We start from the raw sequence: 23,033 nt of genomic DNA, 5'->3' as shown, positions 1-23,033 counted from the left end.
ACTGACACATTGAATATATTTTTCTGCTGTCACTGTGATGCTGCTGTGAACTTTCCCATTTTCAGCACATGCTCTTTTTTTTTTCTTTTTTAGACCTTTGGCTGTGCAAATGTGCGTTTGGCCACTCTGAAGGAGTCTTTGTAATCACATCAGTGGAAGAATATAAGCCAACAAGTAAAATATTTATCTCCTGTTTTCAGCTTGCTGGAAGGACTGAGACTTGTGCTGTGTAAATTTTTCGCATGGCATTACCACAGAGGCACCGGTGACCTCTGTAATGAAATGTATGGTACTGTTGACATGGCATTACAGCGATTCAACACTGTTCATTAATCTTTGTTTTGCTAGAGCCCTTCTGGCGTATCCTTCGCCAAGGTGCGGAGCAATGCCAGAAATTGTAAGGCTCGCCACATATTTCTGATGGCAATTAGCATGCATTCCGATCCACTGAGCCCCTCGCATAACAGCCCAATCCTTACAGCGGCCAGAGTCTTTATCAGCACCCGGGTGATAGGAGTCATTGAACATTCTGCTGACAGCAGATTATTTTTGTTTTTATACAGATGTCAGGCTTGAGTTGGTGGTGTTTTCCACTCTTACTGTGGGACCGCGGGCCCGCTCAGACTCGCTTTTCTACTCGCAGATGACATAGCGGAGTTTTTACCTTTTTCTCACTCTTTCTATTCGTCTGTCTATTTGCCTCTCCTTGTGTCTCTCCTCCTTATCTTAACCCCTGTCATTTCAGGTCTAGAAATAGGCCTGATATTTAAAGCACTGGTAAAGAGTAGCTGTCATCCCTTGGAGGACAAATAACAACACTCCAACAGCGCTGAATCCTGTGTGCCTCTGAATTCTCACTGGATCTGTCAGCAGGAAGCAGGCATGCAATTAATAAGCCTTTTACCTCTAAAATCACAGTTCTGCCAAATGGGGAAAGAATGAAGAGCCGTTCCTACAGATAGAGAGAACATTTCCTACAAATGTCTATTAGAAGAGGAAGCACTTTTTTTTTTTTTTTTTTTTAAAGTGCCCACTGATGTATAATCATAGTAGCAACGATTCTGATCGATATCATCAATGGCTACTGCTGCCGTGCAGAATTTGATCCAGGAGTCTCATGCTAATGTTCACGCCTGTGTCAGACACAATGTAATCTCTTCTTTTGGATCAATGGCACTTATTTTATGGTCTCATCGCTTTTCCAGTGCAGGTAGTAACACAGTATTCTTGAATCACATAATCTGCAGCACGCAAAAAAGCTCTGAAACCGCTGACAGCCGAGTTAATGCTTTAATCAACATTTCAACTGTACAAACTCAGTGAAGGTTCCCTCAGCAGTCTCAAGACACGTTATAGAGCAGATTTGTGCCTCTATAATGCTACTCTAGCCTTTATAACTACCAGTAGTTAGTAGTAGTAGATTTTTTTTCAGGGGGGACCAATTCAAATTTATCTTTGGAATGTTAATGATTTAAATCTCTAGAGTTGCCTGGAGTCACAAGAAAATGTCTCTGTATTATTTTGTTGACATATTCAGGATGAATTGAGTCTTCCACCCCCTTCCCACCCCTTGTTGCGCAAAGTAATATCTGTGTTTCTGGGGACGTATTACAATAATGCATTAAGAAATCACATTAATAATGCACATATTTTGTCACATATTTATAACTATCCCCCAGACATCAACATGTCACAGTTGTTGTTAGATCCCCTTTTGGTTTCAATTAAAATCTCGCAGAGGCAATAAAAATAGCCAATTAAATTGGAGCAGGCTCTTCAGAGGTACAATTGGTCTGATTAGATTAACCTTGAACATCAATTAGGGTTAAAAATAAGCTTAAATGTATATTAATAACTGCCCACCATATTTGATGCTAAAATATACCGCCTCACTGTCTCACTCATTTCCTCTGTATTGATTCAGTAAGTGGCATTATTCTCACTTGATTAGCCTGCGTTATCACTTATTTTCTCTCATGCTCATTTGTTGCTTAATTATTATGGCCAGAGTATTTTTCGAGACTTCATTATCTAATTACAGGAGTGACTTTCCAAGTTACAACAGACAATGGAGATGTAATGATGTTTAACAGGCATCAACCTACTTATCAATCAACACGAGTATCTGAAGCAGTGTCACAAGCCAGCTTTTACAGCTGCACAACTTCTCCCTCTGTCACTCACCCTCCTCTCCTTTTCCACACCACTCCTCAGTTACACACTCACTTCTCTTCGAAAGCGGCGGTGTGTCAGGCTTTTCTCACCACCACAGCCTGGCTGCCTTCACTTCTCCCAGCCCACCTGGTAAATAAGAGCTGAGCATTCAGACGCTAAAAATACGCCTAATGTCACACCCCCCTGCCACTTCCAGCACCAGGTTCCCAAAGCCCAGACTGGTGTGAAGGGAGGGAGCCGAGCAGACATCTTTGTAATTTTTTTAATAACATGTGTAAATGGGAAAGGGGCCTATCGGTCTTTATCAGGCCTGGCGAGCAGAGCAGAGCAGCTGATACCACCTAGGGGCTGGGAAATGCCTGATTCATCTAACAGTCCGTGAAGCTGATTAATTTCACTCTTCATTAAGAATGTGTTGTGGCGTCTTCTCTGGACTAGGACATATCTCCGTACCAGTCTCTCGGACATATTTTTTTGCGTCTTCTCCAGTCCCCCCCCCCCCCCCCCCTCTTTTCTTGGGCAGCGTTAGCAAGCAGCGGCCACCCTCCTCCTCCTCTCTTTGCGCCCTTGGCAAATGAAAGGTCAAAGACGCTGCAGTGATTAATGAGCAGTAGACTCTGGGATCTCTCTGTCAACCCCCCGCCAGTCCCCCTCCCGCCCTGCCCTCCCCGCTCCTTGCATTATTTCATCTGCTAATCTCACACAACACCACTTAGTTAGTATGTTGCCGGGAAAACAGTGCTGTGTCTGTGCTGAGCTGCGTAGACACAGAGTCTGATGAACTTTTCTGTGAGGCATAAAGGCAACGGGATGAAGAGAAGGAGGAAGGGGAGGCAGGGGGCAGCGCTCGCAGAATGTTTTCGGGCCAAAGAAAAGGTGCTGTAGTGTAAATGGTGGGCTCTCAACCCAGCTTTTCATCTCAAGATGTTGCTACCAAGTCTAATGATTTTAGTAGGGTGCTCTCAGCACAAAAAACTCTCCTTCAGAAGCTTGGCGGTTTTATGGTGTAATTGAAAGTGAACGTCACAGCTCCTTTCACGGGATAGATGACACTTCATGGGCTCAGACCAACTGTTTATTTGAAAAAGTAATGAAATATTTACTCTCCATTGCAGTACAGATTAGCAGCCATAATTGACTGTGACAGAGGTCTATGCACAAGTATGCGCATTTTATAGCGCGCGAGAGAGAGAGAGGGAGGGAGAGAAAGAGTTGGAGGGCCCCTCATGTTTGAATGCAGATCTTCAGCACACAATAGGCCTGTTAGCGAGGCTGAATTTCTGCCTGTCACTTTCTCTCCACATGTTGCTTTTTCTTTCAGAGATAAGTGGGCCTAATGCTGAACAAATAGTGGAAATCAGAAGCCACTGAGAATCATTTGCCTCTCCTTTTCCCATGGCTCCCAAACAGACACACAGACACACAGACAGAGGGAGTGACGATGAGAGAGGGAGAGCAAGATGGAGAGAGGAGGAGGGGAGTGGGGAGAAGGGGGGGTGGGGAGGGGGGGGGGGTAAAGAGACAGAAAAGAAGAAAAAAAATACTCAATGAGCAAAACAATTTTGTCACCACAAGCAGATCCAATTGAAAAGTCTCCTGGACGGGTAAGAGCTGGAGTTGTCAGATCAGGCCATGGCAGTGAATAGATCCAAGCAGGCTAAATTGGCATCAGGTGTGGGCTCACCCCGGCCTGTGATAGGCTCCCACATTGTGCTGGCGAGACATTTGGCCATTTTCAAATATAATGGGAGAAATGAATGCAAATGAGTGAGTGGACTGAAATGTATTTAAATGCAGATTGAATGGGGGGCTCTGCGTAGCGCCTGATAACAAGTTGCTTTAGGAGAAGGGCCACATTGTGTTGGATCATCCCTCCCACCCCCACCGCTCCGATCCCCACACCAGCAGTCCTGTTCTCTCTCCCTCTGTCGCACTCGTGTCTCATAAGGGGCCATTGTTCACTGAGTAAACTCTCTCAAAACTATTTACATTACTCATTTATTTGCATTTCAAATATTTTGGGTTCTTTCTCTTTTCCATATATAGCCGACACACATGCAGCCCGCCGCCTTGGGCCATCCAGTAAAACAGTAATTGCAAAAGGACAAGGGGGCTGTGGTAGAAAAGTGGGGGAGAAAAAAAACGAAGACATGAAGAGAAAGCCGGAAAAAAGGAGGGGTTCAATCATTAATGATAATGTTTCTTATGTCCATAGCCTCATTAGAAGCAGTATGGCAGCGAGTAGCATGTGTTTCACAAACAAGTTCCCCCTGCCCACTGCCGGTCGACCACTAGCCCACGGCGATCCATCTTCTCAAACGTCTCCTTCCCATATTTAAGGAGCTCTCGTTACAGCCTTTCCCAGACCTGTGAATTTATGGTGCACTCCAAGCGGTTAGCATAATCGCCGGGAATGCAGTCATTTCAGCGCGAATGTGGGAATTAGGGCAGGAGAGAAAAGGAAAGCTGTTGGTGTGTTAATTGAATTTCATAAGAATCCTGTGCAGCAGCTTTGCCTTGTTCAGCGGGCTGCGTGGACACGACCAATTGAATTCTCTCACCTTTTTTTTTTTTTTTTTTAAACCTTCATCTCTCTTTTTCAAAGAATAAATAGGAAAAAAAAAAAAAAGTGTTTATAGTAGATAATAGTAATTTATATAAACCTGGATATTCGGCAGAAGCTTGAGACATTTGTTACTTTTCAAACCTGTTTCATTTTCCTCTCTGATCTCACAAAGAGAACAAGTGAAGAGTAACAAGAGGGTGTGTTCTCCTCCTCAAAATACAGCTTTTTGTTTTTTCCTCATCTGCATTTAAAATACAATTTACATGCAATTAAATTTGATTAATTAGAGACGGTAACCTCTGCCCGTCCTGTGCGCACATAATGTATCTTGCATTTCAATGTCAACCAACTCATGTTTACTTCAACTAGTGTTTTTCAAGAGCCATCATTATGCTTAGGAATAATTTGAGGCATTTAAAAAAATTGTTTTCCCCATATTTGATTCATTAAATTGATGACAATCTTGGCTTGAGGGAGTTTTGTGGAAGAAACAAGTTGTTTGTGCCTTCATTGAATAGATTCTTTGTCAGTGTAATTTAAAATAATACCTCACTTTCAGAATGCCAGGTATGTAAAGTTTGCCCTGTTAGCATAGGGGGCAGCTGGGGCAGCGACTGCAGAGATGCTTCAGTGTCCAGAAGTTTCCATGCAGTGATTAATAGGAGAGGTAATGTAGTGGGGAAATGAGTAAACACTCCCTTGCTCCTGGCTTTGTGCTTCAACGGCTTGATGACAAGGGCAGAGCAAGGTGAGAATTAAACAGACCCGCAGAAGAAGAGAAAAAGAAGGGAAAAAAAAAGAAAAAAGAGAAGAGAAGAGAAGAGAAGAGAGCAACGGGCTGGAGGGAGGAGTGAAGCATGACAGACCTGGGCAGTGAGTGGGAGTGAGGAAAAGGGCGACTGGGAAGAAAGAAGGCCGCCTTGACAAAAGTGGAAGTGGAAGTTTCTCCTGAAGAAGAATAATTAAAAGCGCTCAAGGGAGGGCAGTTTTAATTTCACATGTAAGGGGCTAAAGATTTCATTTAAAGGCGCGGCGAGCGGAGAGGAGGTTAATAAGATGAACAAAGCAGGGAATGTGAGAACATACAGTGTGAGGAAGCGCGTTGGACTTTCACCTGACACGTTTTTAATTATTGAACCTCTGATATTTCTCTGTTGAAGAGAGGGGGTAAAAAGAGAAGATTAACTGATTAATGGTCATGGTAACCAATTACTCACTCATGGGGAAATAGATTTAACTTCACCAGAGTAACACTTCTCTCCGGCGCTAAACGTCACAGAGTGTATCGCGTTGCTTCCGACACCAGAAGCTAAAAGCACACTCTTGGTTGCGCTGGCAGTCTCAGTTGCTGCCCACTGGGAACACAACCAGAGCATTGCATAATGCCTCCTTCTAAAAAGTGAACTTGCTTCCACAGTCGAATGTGCGCTCTTGATCACTGAAATCTCACTCCATTAGTGCTATCTGAAGTTGATGTACCCCAATTATCATAATAAGATCAGCTTGGTCCCGTACTCCATGGGACTCCAAACTCTCTTACTGCCTCAAAATGATCAAAAGGACTTTGTGAACTAGACCCAGAGTCCCAGCTGTGGGCTGATTTGTTCAGTAGTGGCGAAAAAGGAACTTTAATTGAATATGATGTATTTCTTTTCCTTCTACTTTGGGCTCAAGCTGCGAGAAGGGAACTACAGGAGATACGCCAGCTCGTCTTATCTAAGCGAGATATCGACTTAAAACTGCTTTTCTTCACTCGGATCACCATTGAAAGACTGTAATACCTTTCAATGTTTGCCACGCTGCAGCCCAGTTCTAGACGTCCTCTCATGCCAGCAGTGCGATCAACAGGTCCCGATGTGTCTCCTCCCTCTTTGTGACATCCCAAAGCACGGGAATGACTGTGGCAGTGCAATCCAAAAATCCCCCTCTCCCCTCCCGCCACCACGTCACACTGCACACACACTGGGTTTGACACTTATGTATTATATGTTTATCAGTCTCTAATGAAACACTGACAAGTTCCCTGCACAAGGGATACTGTGTTCCATTAATAGCCCTTAACGAACCTTGGGCACTCACAAAAAGACCGGTCCTATTGCAGCTGACAGCAGTGGGGCCCTCAGCCCCGGCCCCCTGGAGAGAGAAGATATTAAGCGTTAGCAACGTCTGCATTACCTCCTTCAGTCTCGTTCTCATTCCTCCTCTCTCCGTCTCGCTCTCTCCCTATATGCATCCGTCTCCCTTGGAAGTAAAAGGTGTCTCTTTCTATTTCTTCAGGCACACGTTACTTGACCGTGGTGTTTAGCGCGGAGCTCGACGGAGAGAGCAGTTGTCAGTTAATTTGTCAGAGAGCATTGGTGATTGATTTATTCATCTCGGTCTCAACAAATGTTTGTACTCTGATGAATCCCCCTGAACCGTAATTTATTCTCACAGCAAATTAGACTCAGGCCCTTCTAATCACACATAAACATGTATGTACCGTTTGATTACAAAAGCAACTGTTTATTTGGGATTTGTTTGTTTCTTTTCCAAGATTTAAAAGGCACAAAACAACAGAATAATTTTTGAATATGTTGTGAAGCAATGACAGATTTATTTGTTTTCTGGCATCTTTTATGATCGTGGATCTGATCAGCCTTGTTAAATATTTTATAGTCTGTGACAGCAGCTGCATTTTAGTCAAAGAAACTTGTACGGTTTGATTATTCAGTTCCCATGTGTGTATTTTTATTTTTTATTTTTACACAAATGTGAGAAATGTGAGATTCCCTGGAACAAAAGCTGCATCTCCCACATGACGCCTGTGATCGCTCTATTAGAATGTGACAAAACATTTGTTCTCACTAGAAATAATGGTCTGTAACATCCTCTAATGTGATTCACAGTTTATTTGCAAGTCCGTCGCCGCGTTGAACAAGGGGTTATGGGCGCGTCACACATATGGATAATTTTAAGCAGATGCATCTGGCGTGGCTACCATGCTATGATTAGTTTCCAGAGTGTTTGTGAGTGTGTAAACCATCGCCGACATGGATGAAATATAGCCTGGGTTCACTGGGAGTGCAGAGAGAAGAAATGTACCCCATCTGTAATACACTGTGTAGACTAATATCAGCTCCTTTTCTCTGATATTGCAGTGAGATATTGATCTGGTAAAATTGTCCCATATTGGAGCTGTCTGTTGTGATATTCATCATGCTGTCACCTCTCCCCAGCACCTACGCGTTATTAGAAACCCGGGTTTGAAGAGGTTGAAGGGTTTTAGTCTCCGAGATGTAGCAAACAATTCATCATGAGAGAGGGAGGGAGAAAGAGAGAGAGAGAAAAGAATTCAGGTGAGGTGATGCTTGGGTAAGATTTATGTCTAGTCAAGCTGTACATTAAGAATTATATCATCAAGCGAGAGCACACCAGCAGCCTCACTGCTATCTGCTGAGTAGGCCTATTTGCTCTCCTGCCAGGCCTAAATGGAGTTTTAGCTTTTAAGAGAAATCTCAAGTCTCAAGGTATCTCACCCGAGCCGAGTTATTTGTAAAATGCGCCGGCAGCTTGCAGAAAGCAGTTGTCATGTGTGTTTGAGGGGATTTTAGTGATCCTGACATTTTATTTTGCACCAATCGCTCATCAAGAAGGAAAGCCTTGAACTGGAACGTGCCACCTTCACGTTGGCCCACTTCAGGGTGGGACTCTAGTTTGAGTTCTTGTTATTTCCTCTCTTTGCTCACAGTGAGCGATTCTTCTGGAAGGATCACAGAGACGGAATCCAATTCTTCCATGTCTTGCCGAGGAGTCAGGCTTTGATTCGTCTTTAACTCAGTACAAGTGCTCGTCTGGGAATGTGCAGGCTGGGGGCTCCCTCTGAAGTTGTTTCTCTCTCTCTCTCTCTCTCTCTCTCTCTCTCTCTCTCTCTCTGGGAAGTGTGTGTGCGTGCTCTGCTCTGCTCTGTTAGCAGAGATGTTATTGTTGTAAACAGCATTTAAAGCACAGCTGGCCAAATTGATCAGGGCTTGCGTTGGAGTGAACTTGAGCAGCGAGAGTGGGGCTGCATAAACAGGGCCGCTTGTTTCTAAATATGCAAACACTCTCACACAGCAGTCGGCACTCAGGGGAACAGACACTGTTACTTCTGACTGGGAAACAGTGAGAAACAGGCCCGAGCCCTAACCTTTCCATGTATACAGAGAGAGAGAAGAGAGAGGGGGCAGGAACATTTTTCCTGATTATGTAAACAGTTCTTTTCCTCCCTAGATCATTTTTGGACTCCTCCAAGTATTTACTTTTCATTAATTAATGAAAAAAAAAAAAAAATCAAGAAGAAAAAAAACAACAACCAAAAAAACCATGTAAACAGTAGATAATTTTTGTTTAATGTTTCACACAGGATTCCAATCCTCAGTGCAATTAATGCTAATCACCGCAGTCTTCCTGTTTAGCTTGAACTCAGAGTGTGTTTGTGAGCCCTTTGCTGTCTCTTCTGCTCCATCTCTCTTCCCTCTTGTTTTTTTTTCCTTCCAATCTCTCTTTCTCTCTTTCTCTCTTTCTCTCTTTCTCTCTCTCTCTCTCTCTCTCTCTCTCCTCTTCCTCCTCCTCCTCCATCTCTGCTGTTAGTCACTGTGTCTCCTCATGTTATGATTACATCACCCTTTCTGTCTGTTGTGTCCATTTAGACCTGAAATTAATCACATCCGACAATCTGGTGGTGCTATTCCCAAAGTTCAAAAGCTTTAGTAGTGAGCGAGTGATATATATAGAGCGAGATGGAGGCAGAGACGGAGGGAGATGGAGCGCATCAAGCACGTTGGAGGTACTTACCATTTGTAGAGTACAGTATATTAATTGCTTATCGGTTTTTGATTTCAGAGTCATTTAGAGGCAATCGAACGCATAATTTTAACAGCTATTGTTCTTCGGGGTTTGTTAATTGTCACCCCACTGGCAGAATTAAAAGCAAATTAAAAGCCTTAACTATTGACTCTATCTGAAGTCACTCTCCACAACAATTTCACAAAACAATGGGGAGGATTAATGAAAATGCAGCTTGATTTCTGTTCTCCAAAGCTTTTGCTATGGGGAACCAATTAACTACCCTTCAGGATGACTTTCACTTCTAACTGCCGGTCTGTTCCACTGCCAGAAACTGGGATTAATTCTCAATTAATCCCTCCACCAGAACAACTCTGCCTTTGTCTGGTGGGGAGGACATGAGCATACAACACTGAGGTTACCCCGAGCCTGTTTGGTTGGAGGAACTCCACCCCTCCTAAGATTGATACACCCTGTAGACCCGCTCTTCTCAAGCTGAAAATAAGAGCCATTAAAAGGGAATGGTTGACAATGATTTTTGTTTTAGGATTTTGAGCTTTATTAGCCATGCATATTAATGAGTCAATTAATTCCATTCGTCCTCGCGAGTGGTCTGTTTGTTTTTGCCTGACCTTTTATCTTAGATGCGTTCACGCTCCGCTTGGTTTAAGCACTTACTCCATACTGTGTTTCCCATAGCCTCATGTCCAAAAAGGGAGTTTTTATGTGTTTAGCGCTAAGATTCTCCCCCTCTCTTTTGTTTTCTCTCTGCCACTCTCACTCTCATCCGTCCACCCTCCCCCTCTTTTCCTTTTTTTTTTTTTCTCGTTCTCCCTCTGTCAGAATGCCTGCTGGATGTGTTCCTCTCTAAATGTGACAGGAAATGTGCTATTATAGCATGCAGAATATTTGCCTGATGGGATTTGCAATAAAATTACTACATTTCCTTTCTATTAGGATCTCTAAAACCCCTCTCTCTAATTTATGATTACCCTGGCAAAAAGACATGTTATATACATAAAGACTAAAGTAGCCTCGAGTCCACATTTAGCCCGTCCTGCTTTCAAAGTTAGTTGAGAGGACAGGAGAAATAATTGAAAAGTGCAGCTGGACTGTGTACAATCTTGTAAGGGATGCCTAGAAAATGAGATTAATCAGCGCACAGACATTGTGGGGAAAAGTTTGCAGTGAATGCCTGACAGTCGTGCTCTTTCTCTCATTTCAAATGTTGGCAGGCTAGCAGGCAGCTCCAAGGGAAATGCGCTCCTTTCATACTTGAGTAATTGATGAATTGTATGCAATATGCAAATGAGAATCCATAAATCTTATGAATGACAGCTTAATTTATGTGAGCCTTAATGAATGCAGGATTAGATTTTAATTAAATATCCTCAAAGGCACCCTGACTGGGTAAGTTTTTAAAGCCTTGTTTTGAAGACTTGTTTCATATGCATCGCAGTTCATGAAAAAGAGAGATCAGTGCAAGTGGTTAGATGAAATTTCCTCGCAGTTTGAAGATAAGACCTGTTCTGTTTTGCTAACCAAAGGCACTTGCAATTAATAAATATTGGAGCAAAATCATATCTACCAATCTCATTTAGGCTTTCCTGGAAGTGCTCATTCTCATACATTTGATTAACTGCATTTACTTAAAGCACTATCTGATTTCTAACATTTGGTACAGTATCTTTTTAATTAAGAGAATCATCCATTAGGCATGGAAAAGTCAACCAATTAGGCTTTCCTCATCAGTTCCCGTGATGTAGGAAGTCTGCTTACTCATTATCACACTCTGTTGATGTGATACTAAACAATCTGAGACTCTGTAGTTACGGGACATACAATTATGAAATCAGCTTTTAACATTAATGATGCATGGGAATAATCAGCAATTTATCATGTTTTAGATCTTTTTTAGATTCCATTTCACAGCTGAGAGGCTTCAAACGGCTCTAATAGAATGTGATTACAAGACTGAGCTCTTTGTAGCTACTGTAACAGTGGTTTTGCTCCGAAAAAGCCCCGCTGTTGGTTCTCGTGACACGGGCTCGAGGGCAGTGGAAGGAGCGTGACTGGCTCGGAGTTCCTCAGTACCATCAGACACTGCGATGGTCTCACCCCAGCGTGGTTCTAATCAGGCCTGAGCCTAGACAAAGGCACCAGGAAGGCACCCACTCTCCCAACTACCACTGATCTCGGCCCCGCACATTAGTCCACACAGGGATCAGAGCACAGACAGCACTTTAAAAGGGGTTTTAGTGGGATTGATGCTAACTCTCTCCCGCCTTTGATTTCACACCATTTGATCTGTGATATATTGTTCTGTAACAAAGGTTCACAGTTTGCAGGCGGATGCAGCTGTTCCCAACCCTAATAAATAAAAGTGTGTTGTTTTTTTTTCTCCCCTTCTCTCCTCGCACTCTCAAACTCGCTGTAATCCAGCTATCTAGATCAGATAAGTGCGATGTGGCTACCTGTGCGAGGCGGCGTTTGACAGGTGCAAGGGGAAGCTGATTGAGATAATCCAAGAATAGGTTCAATGCAAATACAGATACAAGATGAGGGTGAGGATAGATGGATGCATGAAAAAGATGGATGAGTGAATACATTCCCATGTATCACACGGTGACTCTGAGATTACGATCATCACAACGAATAGACTGCCAAGGTCAGCAGGAAATATAAATCATTTTTTTGTTCCTTTTGGTTGAAGGCGACATATATCCCTGTCATTTCCACCGCTTTTGTTTTGTCAAATTGTTATGATTCACAATTACGTTGTTGTGTATGGCAGCAACTCATGATTAGTTTCATTATGAATTAATTTGACAATTTTTAGGTTTGGTTTATCAAAATGTCAGAAAAAAGTCAATAAATAATCATCCTAAAGCTCAAATTGACACCTTCATATGTTTCATTTGACTGAAACCCAAATTTATTCCGTTTGAATGATATAAAACACAGAAAAGCAGTCAACCGTCACATTTTAGATGCTGGAACAAGAGAACACTCTTTCAATGATTAATTGATGATCAAAATATTTTTCGTTGTCAGTGTTTTTTCTAGAAAGTCAAATAATAAATCCTCTGGAAATATGTAGATAATTAATAAACTACTTATTGGTTCCTTTATCTTTTCGTTAGCGTGGACAGGGATGTTATCTCCCCTCCTGTGTTTGCTGACATTACTCTTCTATCTTCCATTTAAGGCAGCTGATTAAATTGGGAGCCAGAGAGCTGGGATCACATTCCAATCAGCTGATAATTAATTAGACATATATGTTATCATCACAAATCTACAGCGGGAAAAGCACTATTTGTTCCATTTCCCCCCTGCAGTTTAGTTTGAATTTAATTTTAGGATGGATACTTGCAAGTCTGTCTTCCTTTTCCTGCCATAAGGCATTGTTTTTCTTTAAAGCCAAGAAAACAAATAGCAGATTAGTTAAGTAACTAATTTCTAGAATTAAAGTTAAATATTTCATCCTTTTCTTTCAACCAACGTTGTTATCTTACCTGTGGGGATTTTAAATTGGCAGTAACACACCACAGACATGTTATCCCTGTCTTTCAACAAACATAGTTAACCTCTCGGAGGAGTTGTGTGCATATTTTTAAACCGTTTGATTGAACCAAATAATAATAATAAAAAAAAAACATCTAAACTCAGCATATTAAGGCCCCTGATGGTCTGGGGCCTCTGAATTTCTGCCTGACCTGGCACTTAAAAGGTAAGGAGCCTGCTTTGTTTTATCAATAAGACCTTGTTTTCATGGCTGGTCACCACCCCAGCAAACCAATCAATGGGGCATGCTCTGCTATCGCTGTGCGAGAAATGAAAAATAAACCCCAGATAATCCTTCAGTTAAAAGGTTACTCAGGGCGATAAAAGCTATTTTGTTAATTTATTTACTCTCTGCACTGGAGAGATAAAGAAAAGGAACAATTAGGGAATTCTAGGTGAGAGATTTTAAAAGGGCAATGACATTGGGTTAATATTTTATAAGGCCTGATTGGCAGAGACCTGGAGAGGCCTTTTGTTTACACAAGCCCCAGACGAATGATTCACTCGCTTGTTTTGGCCGACTGGGCGGAAATGGAATAAATATCTTCATCCGTACCTTTTAGAAACGTCAAACAAAAGAGCGAGATAAAAGGTTAATGGCTCAATCAGAACCAGCAGGAAATAATATTATGCTCTTTCTCTGCAAACTCCACTCACTGACATAATCAGGTTGAATTCCTAAAGATATCCGAAGATGGGAGGAGCAGATGATTTTTGTGTGTAACTAAATCCACTAAGGGAGCGTGCTCACTTGGGATAAACATTACAGTTGTGGTTTCAATTGATTTATAACAGATCATAATCACTGCATTAACAGCATTCTGGGTAATAAGATCTCAGTCACTGCTTCCGTCGTCAGAAAAAGACTCTGATAGGGAGATGTCAGAAATTTCGCCATGAGATCAAAAACCATCCTGATATCTCATGTGATATTATACCTCTTATTATACCCATCACCTCGTGTTGGCTTCCTGTAAACGGGGTGAGAATGTGAATTTAATTATTGTGCTTTTATTGCATTGTCGTGCTGAAATTGGACTCGTGTGGAGTGTATTGTTGGGCCCCGTGTAATCTGATTGCCTGCGCAGCGTAGTGTGTTGGATAGTATCAGATTCCAGCCGACTCTGCTGGGTCAACACACGGCCGGGCCATTAAAGGAAGTCTGGTTCAGGGAAAGTTCACCACTATTTTCTTTTCACCATGGCAGCAAAACAAAAACGAGAGAATAGATGTGTAACATATTTGTGGCCCCGGCCCAAAGCTGGCGGGCCCTATTTTGTTTCCTTAATTGAAGCCAGCGATATGAGGGCCCTGGATATCTTTAGTGTAAATATAAATAAAGCTTGAAATAAAATTCTTTCATGACTGACCTCCAGCACAGGAATAATATTGTCCAAACAAGTCCAGTTTAAAACCCAGAGGTAGTTATCTTCTGAAACATTTTTGAGAGGAAAAAATAATTAAAAAAAAGAAGGCTAGAAAGATTATAAAAGACAACTGCAGATAAGAAATGCACCAAATGTACCAAAATTCCAATCGTAAATCCAGTTGTGCTATCTTTTTTTCTGCAATAATGGCCTAGTTTGCAGGGGTTTCTGTGCCAGGCTATTTAGGGAATCAGCATCTGCTGCTTGATAAATAGCCCGGCTCTTTTGTTTGAGGCCAGGTTGAGTTCCTCTCTGGACCCAGCTTGTTAGCCTGGATGGCTCCGACCAGCATGAATGTGTTTGGATTTTAAGCATCAGGCCCTGAATTACACATTGTTAAGGAACATGATACCAAACTACAGCGAAAAAAAGAATGAAAAAAAAAAAAAAAAGGGGGAAATAAGTCACCTCTCCCTCCTTTATTGCAAAGTGTGTGGCATTTCTGCAAATTTAGAAACCTACTCAGCCATAAGGAGAGGAGACAGTAACATTAATGTCTGAGAGGCTTTCCTGTTGCTCGGAGGTTCCTCAGTTCAAAGCTCCGTTTCAGTTGCCGTATTGCTTTCATGGCCGGCTAGTGTTATTTGTGTGCAGAGAGTAGCTGAAATGCAATCCCTTTAAACACACGGACAGATTCTCCCGCAGCATATCTAAACATTACCTTTACCTAACCGGGCTTTTGTACCCGGGTTCACATCCTTTGACATGATCTGAGGTTGACGTGACAATTTTATTTTTTTTGTCCATTTGAGGGCCTTTTTTTGCTTTTAGTATTGTTAGTAAAAAGCCTTTTACCCATCACATACCCTCTATTGAGGTCTTTCATACATAATTCAACCAGAGTACAAGTGAAAGTGATGACAGCAAAACTGTCTGCGATCTCTCCCTCTCATAAGATCAAAGAGGTGCTTCTATAGAAATAGGAATTACGTTTCCAGACCTTCCTAGGTTGAGGGGGCACTCGTTTCTCTTTCTGGTCCTCCCTCTTTCTCTCCCCCCCCCCCCTCTCTCTCTCTCTCTCTCCCTCTCCCAATCTCTTTGCCTTCCTCTCGCCTTCCTGTCATTCGCTCTCCCTCTTGATACTTCTTTCTATCACTTGTGTATTTCCCCTTTCCGAAGGGACACAGTTGGTTGAAGGTCTGCTTTTAGTCCCTAAAAACCTCCAGAGCCGCTTTATGAGAGAGTCAGCACATTCAGACAGATAGAGTGAGTGCACTCTATTAGCAGGACTGAGGTAAATAAACCTCACAAGACATGGCTGAATAAATTCCACCACTAAGGCTGTGTGGTATGTGAACTAAAACACTGCATCACTCTGTAGATACTGCCTTTGGGAAATGTAGTGAAATGTACTGTAACACAAACGGCTGCATACGCTGTACTGCTTGATAAAGCCCTGAATAAGACATTATTGTTAAGTCAGAGGAGATCATCAACTGGTTGCAGTGATTGTAAAAACCCCATAACTTTGTGTCCATATTAAAAATCATATGACGAAGATTGAAATTATGTCTGGGAAAGTAATAACTAACTTTACTTGCAGACAATAAATGAAAAAAGAAGGCAATAGAATAATTTTTTATGACTCTTGTGACCACAATGATGTGTTATGCCACTAACATAATTAGTACCTACGAAGATATATTTGTGCACAAGATGGAAAAAAAAAAAAAAAAAAAAAGGTTGTAAAATTCACTCCCAGTCACAGCCGACTGCGGAAACCCTTCGGTGTTTTTAAAGATGGATTTAACTCGGGTCATGTTGCAGAGAACTTGGTATCCCGCTAAAGCTTGAAATGGACTTTTGTATGTGAAATAATGTATGAAGCCAATATGTCACCTGTGTCAAGTCACCATAATTCATCTTCAGCCGAGACATCCAGCTCCTGGTTCATAAAGAATATAGCTCTATAGTATCTTGGCCCATTACATGCTCATTGTGTGTTTTTTTTCCTTCACCCTGTAGGCTTTTCTTTGCAACTATAAGCCAGCAAAGTAGGTATTGATTGAAACTCGAAGCTGTATTAATAAGTGAATGAGTAAGATGTGTGGAAAGTCAGGGGTGTATCTGCTTTGAAGGCCCTTTTCTCCTCCACAGTGAGGTGGCACAGTCATTTATCACAGCTGGATCTGTGCCCCTCGTTTGGTGTAATAAAACTCCCCCATCAGAACCGTCCAACAGGTCTGAATCACTCTGTCACACCACCTTCCAGCTAAGGCACGCATTAAATCAAGCAAGCAGAACATTTCCTAAGGCAGCCATTGCCTTTTAATTTCCTGAAGAACCTTAAAATATCATTCATTACCAGAACTACACATATTTGGTTTTTAAAAGTCTCATAAATCAATAGTGGCCTGACTGCAATAATTATAACAAGTTAACATGTAATTTCCAGGCCGAGGGCCGCGCACTGGATTTTAGCATATGCAAACGAGGCAATTCAAATAGTGTGGGGATATTAATACGGAGGAACAGGTAACGAGGTACGGGTTATGAATTATGCATCAAAAAGTGGTTGATCTTCAATAAAGGAAATGAATTCACCGTGTAATCTAATTAGTTATGGAAGTCTATTATGTTGAGCTGCAGAAAGCAACTGTCCTTGAAAAGAAATTTATTTACAGTACATGTTAGCTCTTTGGAATGGAATTGCATTCTGGAGTGCTCCAAATGTTAACACTCCCCCGCCGCCGCTACCCACACGCCCCCCCCCCCTCCTCCCCCTCATCCCGCTGCCAGTCTCCTCCTCAGCTCTCACCCATCTCACTCTCATTCTCTGCCCTGTTTTGCAGCTCCAGACCCGGCCGGCCTCCGAAGAGAACCCAGAGCGTGACATCACCGGAGAACCCCCACATCATGCCCCACTCGGTCCCCGGTCTCATGTCCCCTGGCATGATCCCGCCCACAGGTAATGGTATGGTTTTTAGTCGGTAGCGCTCTGTTGCCAAGGCTCCCATTCACTCTGTCTGGGTCTCTCCTATCTCTCTCTTCTCTCCATCACACACACACACACACACACACACACGCACACACACACACACACACACACACACACACACACACACACACACACACACACACACACACACACACACACACACACACACACACACACACACACACAACCTCCCTACGAGTGGCCTCCCCGCAGCTTGTCCTCGAAATGGCAACCAGTCCAAAGTGACACATGCACCCAACCACCAGACACCAGCCGCTCACTCGTTTACCAAAAACAGATCCTCTGCTCAACCCCCGGAAACCAAGAGGGAGAGAATAAATTGGAGTGGAGATCTTTTCTCTCAGATTATTCCAGTAGATGTTGCATTTTGCCTTGAGTGCATTCTAATTAGTGCGATTAAATCCACTCCACTGGTATATGTACATAGGCAGTGGGTGATGCTAAAGCAAGCTTATCGCCACAAGAATCAACAACAACCGTTTGTGCCCTAACTTACCCCCGGGCCAACTCTTATTGCAACTAATGCTTTTGTTCTATTTGTGGCTGACTTCATTGTGGCTGCTTTGATGTTGGTGGCTGTAAGTGCTCTGATTTGCATATTTTGCTATCCTTCTTGATATGTCTTTAATGACATTATACTGTCGAAAGGAGCTCTTTGAATGCCCATTCGGAGTACAGTGCACATTGTATTTAACCAACTATTAACTGCGGTACTTTACAACGAGATAAAACACCACGGCAGCGTTTTCCGTGGTGATCTTTAGTGTACAACAATTTGAACAGACTGGTGATTATCTTTCCGAACACATTTTAATTACATCTCTGTGAAAGAATAAAGTAGAATGGGACTATTTGTTTCTCTTTCTCAGAGAGGCAACAAAGCAGCAACTATGAGTACTTTGAAATTCAATATTAAGCACAAGTCCATCCATGTGAATCAGTACAATGGAGACTCACAGGCCAGCGCTTTGAACTCTGGGAATAGGGTGAGGTCACTGGCTATCTGTGCTGCAGTATAGAGGGCGAACTTAAAGGCTGAAGTGAACACAGAGAAGGACAATGATGAGAAAGAGCCGTGTTATTTAGTGGAACATAAAGCAACAGAAAAGCCTTTTGATATCATCCCCTTTAAGCCCAGAGGGACTCTATGATCTTGACATTTAGTCAGGGTATTCAGGGGGCAGAGATAAAGTAATTGAGGTTTTTTTTTGGTTCTTCTCATAACTGCCTTAAGCTTCCCAACTGTGGCGAGACAGAACTTTTACACCAGTTTCTCCGTTGTAATGGAACCATTTATTGTTTCGAGGACCGTATTGAGCATTAAACGTCAAGGAAGTTACCGATTTTGACAGATTAGTAATTAAGTATAATTGACCACACATAAGTTAGTATCTAAGTAGGCGACTAATTGATCTTCCCTGTCATGTCCAAATGTTCTGACTGATGATAAAAAACGACATTGAGAAACTGTCTGAAATAGTTACACTATCGTGTCATGTCATATTAGTTCATTTTTCAGATGAGTTAGCGCCTGCACACACGGACGGAATATGGGCCGACGGCTTTTCCCGGGGCTTCACCAAATCTTTAAAACTCACTTAAAAGCCACCGCAGCGTTTAATTCGGGCTGCAGAGAAAGACCCAAACCCTACATGAAATGTTTTCTTCATACTAGCATGTCATTTTTCTTCTGACGTTACAGGAGAGAAATGACATGCTTCTTCTCTGAGCAGTTGCAATGTATGATGCCGGCGTGTCCTTCCTGTAGCCGCGTATCGCTCAACGCTGGCTGACTGATGCTCCAAACTGCCAAAAAGTCTCATTTCATGATAGATACAGGAAGTTGTCAAACGATTTAACGTCGCAGCGTGCAGCTTTGATTTCTTCATGCGAACTGTAATCAGTGAACTTTTTTTTTTTTTTTTTTTTTTTTAGATATTAGACATACACTCACATCATATCATATTAAAATCAAAGACTGTATTAAACCCAGTGGACAGACGTCTCCTTCGCACTCAACAGGACCGGAGAGGCGATGTGAAACACATTGTTAACATATGTATCTTTGCCCTTGACACCAGTTCCATTTAGAAAAGGACATCTTAATATGCTTAGTTTTCCACTTAAGGAAATACACTCATATGTGTGTGAAAGCACATGTGTGAGTGTCTGAATGCGTGCTTGCCTTGCTTGCGTTCATGCCCCCGGGGGTGGTGGGTGGGTGGGTGGGAGGGGGGGGAGGGAGGAGGGTATGTTACGCTGGAGCCTTTCCAGTTGCTGATGCATTACAGGCAGATTGGCCCCCAAATCGGATTATTTGCTGCGGACTGACACCACACTGAGATGACATCTCCTTTAAAGTGGAGCGGGGGGGCTTCCACTCACACTCTGGCCACTACTTAAGCAGCAGCTTCAATATAATTCATTTATGTCCTGGATATGGCTTCAACCTTTTGAATAACGCAAGAGTACTGCATTTACCATTAGAGAAATGAATGTCACCTACATCTTACCGGGGAGCATCCTGTACTTTACTGATAAAAACAATATTTCCAAATGCTGTCTGGCTGCACTGTACACGTGTGTGTGTGTGTGTGGGGGGGGGGGGGATTCGGTGACACACAGAGCTGGTTTTTCCTACAAGCACTCCAAGAGGAGACATATTGTAATATTTATACTCTTTCAATGTACAATTAGAATGTCATCTTCGACTGCAGAGTGGATCCTCTAATCTGTCGCCACTTCAAGCTGCTTTAAAATAGATCCAGTGTGCACCAGGTAATTTAGTGTCAGTTCTTTGTGCCCCTCCTATTCCAGTCAGCTGCTTGTCATAAGGTTAGCGCGCTCCGTAATTGATACTAAATTTGTCATGATGTGGATAGCACAGTTCAAGTGGTTTAGTGTACCTAAGAGTCGCGTCGTTCCCATCCCCAGTTTGTCATGTGCTGCCACCAGTCCATGCATAAAATTAGGCGGTCATGCTCATTGACATGGAGTGCCTCTTCTCTTGTTTATCCTGCTCGTCCGATAAATAAAGTGTGTTTCCATTGTTGCCCATGGTGCACTCCCTGACAGAGAACAGAACTGAAACACAGCAGATAAGCTCTCGTTATTATTATGATTATTATTATGATTATTGTTATTATTATTATTATTATATATTTTTTATGTAATCACCGCTAGAGAAAGTCGTAAAAGTCAGTCTTTTGTGTCGTGATGTGAAGTTAATCTGATTTTAATTTAATTATACGAGTTAGTTGCGGAGGGCACAGGCATTGGGGTGTTTGTTGTAAGAATGTTCTGACATTGGCGCAGGTATGGGGCAGCTAGCATGTTAATTAATGATGAAGATCCTGACAATATGCAGAGGCATGACAGCGTTAAGCCAGTCGGCTGCTGCTTCCTTTGCATATTAATAGATCCTTCATTATTATTTAATATGACAGCTGCTCCAAGGGCTACCATCAGACCTTGTCTCTGTTATTTGCTGTTTTGTGCTCCCCATGTGACAGTGCCATGCTATTCTCTATTTGTCGAAATGTTCCCTTCTCTGTTCTCTCGCTGGTGCGACTCTCTACATGCGACTGCGATGCGCTGTTTGTTTTGTGCTCAGGAGGATTCGGACTCGCCGGTGCAGCGTCTATATGAGAAAAGTGTCTGAATCTAAAGGTGACTTTGAAAGAATATATGAGGCTGGATTGTTTTGTTTGCATAGTAATGAATGCAGATTAGCACTGAGTGGGATTGGTCTTGTTGACGTTTAGACTTTCTAGTGGCTTAATAGACCTGTTGTTGGGCGCCAACATCTCCCCGGCTTCCTTATTACGTGCATTGTGTTGAGGTGTGTGTTGTGTGGGTATGACAATTGATCTGCTGAAATGAAACAATTATCGGATCAAAGATTTCGATTTATGGACTGTGTCACTTAGTCAGAGGCGAGGTGGAGGTCGCCGCGGAATGATAAATGTAAAACGGAAAAGTGATCATTCCACCTGTTTCACAATAGTACAAATCAATTTCTCAGCCTTTATTTACCCACCACGCATTTCATCAAAGCCCCGTCACCTTCGTCTAAGCGGGTTAATTTCCTTCTTTCTTTGTTTTATCGTTCCTACAGTTTAGTCTGGTCTACTAAAGAAAAATAAAATGGTGAGGACAGACGGGCTGCGGTGCAATAAACCACGGTGTTCTTACAAGTTAGAGAGCATCAGAAAAAGCTCCGCCGCAGCACTCCTTTGAGCGGCACCTGATTTGTGGGGGGAATTTATCACACAAACAGCCCAGAGGTGATTTCAATATTTACTCGGCAGTCTGTTCTGCATACGTCTCATTTGGAAAACAGTTGACTCTTGCCCATTATACACAAATGAAGGCTGACCTTCAGACTGGGCAGAGGCCACATTCATTATGTGGAGAAGTATCACCTTCTTATGAGGCAACGGCTCTTTTTTTTTTTTTTTTTTTCCTCTCCTGCTCTGCCTATGCATATGGAACAGCAGCCAGGGCCCATTGCAAACGAGAGGGCTCTCGCTGACATGATGTATACTGTACGTCAATATGGTACTGATGTATTTTAAGATGCAAACAAGGCTTTAAATTATATGCACCTCCATGTCAGCGGCTCAGAGTGACTCTCGCCATCTGCCTATCAGCTGGGGATGAGAGGAGAAGGTGTCCAGGCCGCTACGCTGCCGCGTGCGTGTTAGCCAGTGTGTGTTGTGCGTCTGCGTATGCTCACATGTATCCATTAGAGCCACGTGTTTGATTCCTACCTCTCCTTGTACTCGCGTCTCCACTCAAATGCATGGCTAATAGCCGCTTTGAATCACATCACGGAGATGTGACAGCTTAGCGATGATAAACGCAGACGTTGCTTTGTTCTGCGTCAAACGTAAGGCAAACCCGCATATCAAGTACAGGCAGCTCCCTGTAAGAGGGCAGGTGATATACCGTATTGTGGGTATGAGCGATTCCGGTAATAGGTACATATCTTTTTCTCGCCGTGCATTTTTGATTTTGTTGCTGGGGTTGGCAAGAAGAGTCGTGGGACTCTCCTGAGACTCACCAGGCCTGGAGGAGCTTTAGCGCTATCTGTCCCTGCTGTTTGAGACCAGCCTCATGAATAAAGATTTCAGTCACGTTCAATACACCAGAAACCCTGGAACTACCACAATGACAAACCAGTGCTTTATGATCTCTGCAGTGTGCTCAGCATATGTATGTCTATAATCTCGGAGTTACTATATCAAGTTCATTTTGAATGGAGGTGGACGACCACCTATTCCAGCACATATCTGTCGTTTGCACAAACGTACATGATTAGTTAAAATGTGATGTCAATAATCACTTGGTCTGTCTTAGGAAAACAGCAGGGTTGGGCCTGATTAGAATCCAAGGAAAATTATCAGAGCTATTTGGCATGTTGTCAGAAATGTTCAGGTGATATGCATACAGAATAATGTATTATCATTTCCGTATTGTAATGTTAAAGCTACCATTAAGCGGGACTATTTGTGCTGGCAAATGTGAGAAGTGC

The 23,033-nt window shown here is 42.6% G+C and overlaps 1 protein-coding gene across 9 annotated transcripts in view; it reads left to right on the top strand.

Annotated features, from left to right (window-relative positions):
- Positions 1-23,033, top strand: part of dachd (dachshund d) — a 94,134-nt gene that overhangs the window by 30,963 nt on the left and 40,138 nt on the right. For all 9 annotated transcript variants that reach the window (XM_069706951.1, XM_069706948.1, XM_069706947.1 and 6 more), the window contains exon 2: positions 17,331-17,446. In XM_069706951.1, coding sequence (XP_069563052.1) covers positions 17,331-17,446 — 116 coding nt within the window. The remainder of the gene's footprint in view (positions 1-17,330; positions 17,447-23,033) is intronic.

The sequence above is a fragment of the Brachyistius frenatus genome, unplaced genomic scaffold (assembly GCF_029030835.1).
Source record: "Brachyistius frenatus isolate BFR_SWC_R1_liver_20210118 unplaced genomic scaffold, ASM2903083v1 Contig_66, whole genome shotgun sequence".
Classification (NCBI taxonomy): domain Eukaryota; kingdom Metazoa; phylum Chordata; class Actinopteri; family Embiotocidae; genus Brachyistius; species Brachyistius frenatus.
The sequence above is the reverse complement of the archived record's forward strand: the minus strand, read 5'-3'. Positions and strand labels throughout refer to the sequence as shown.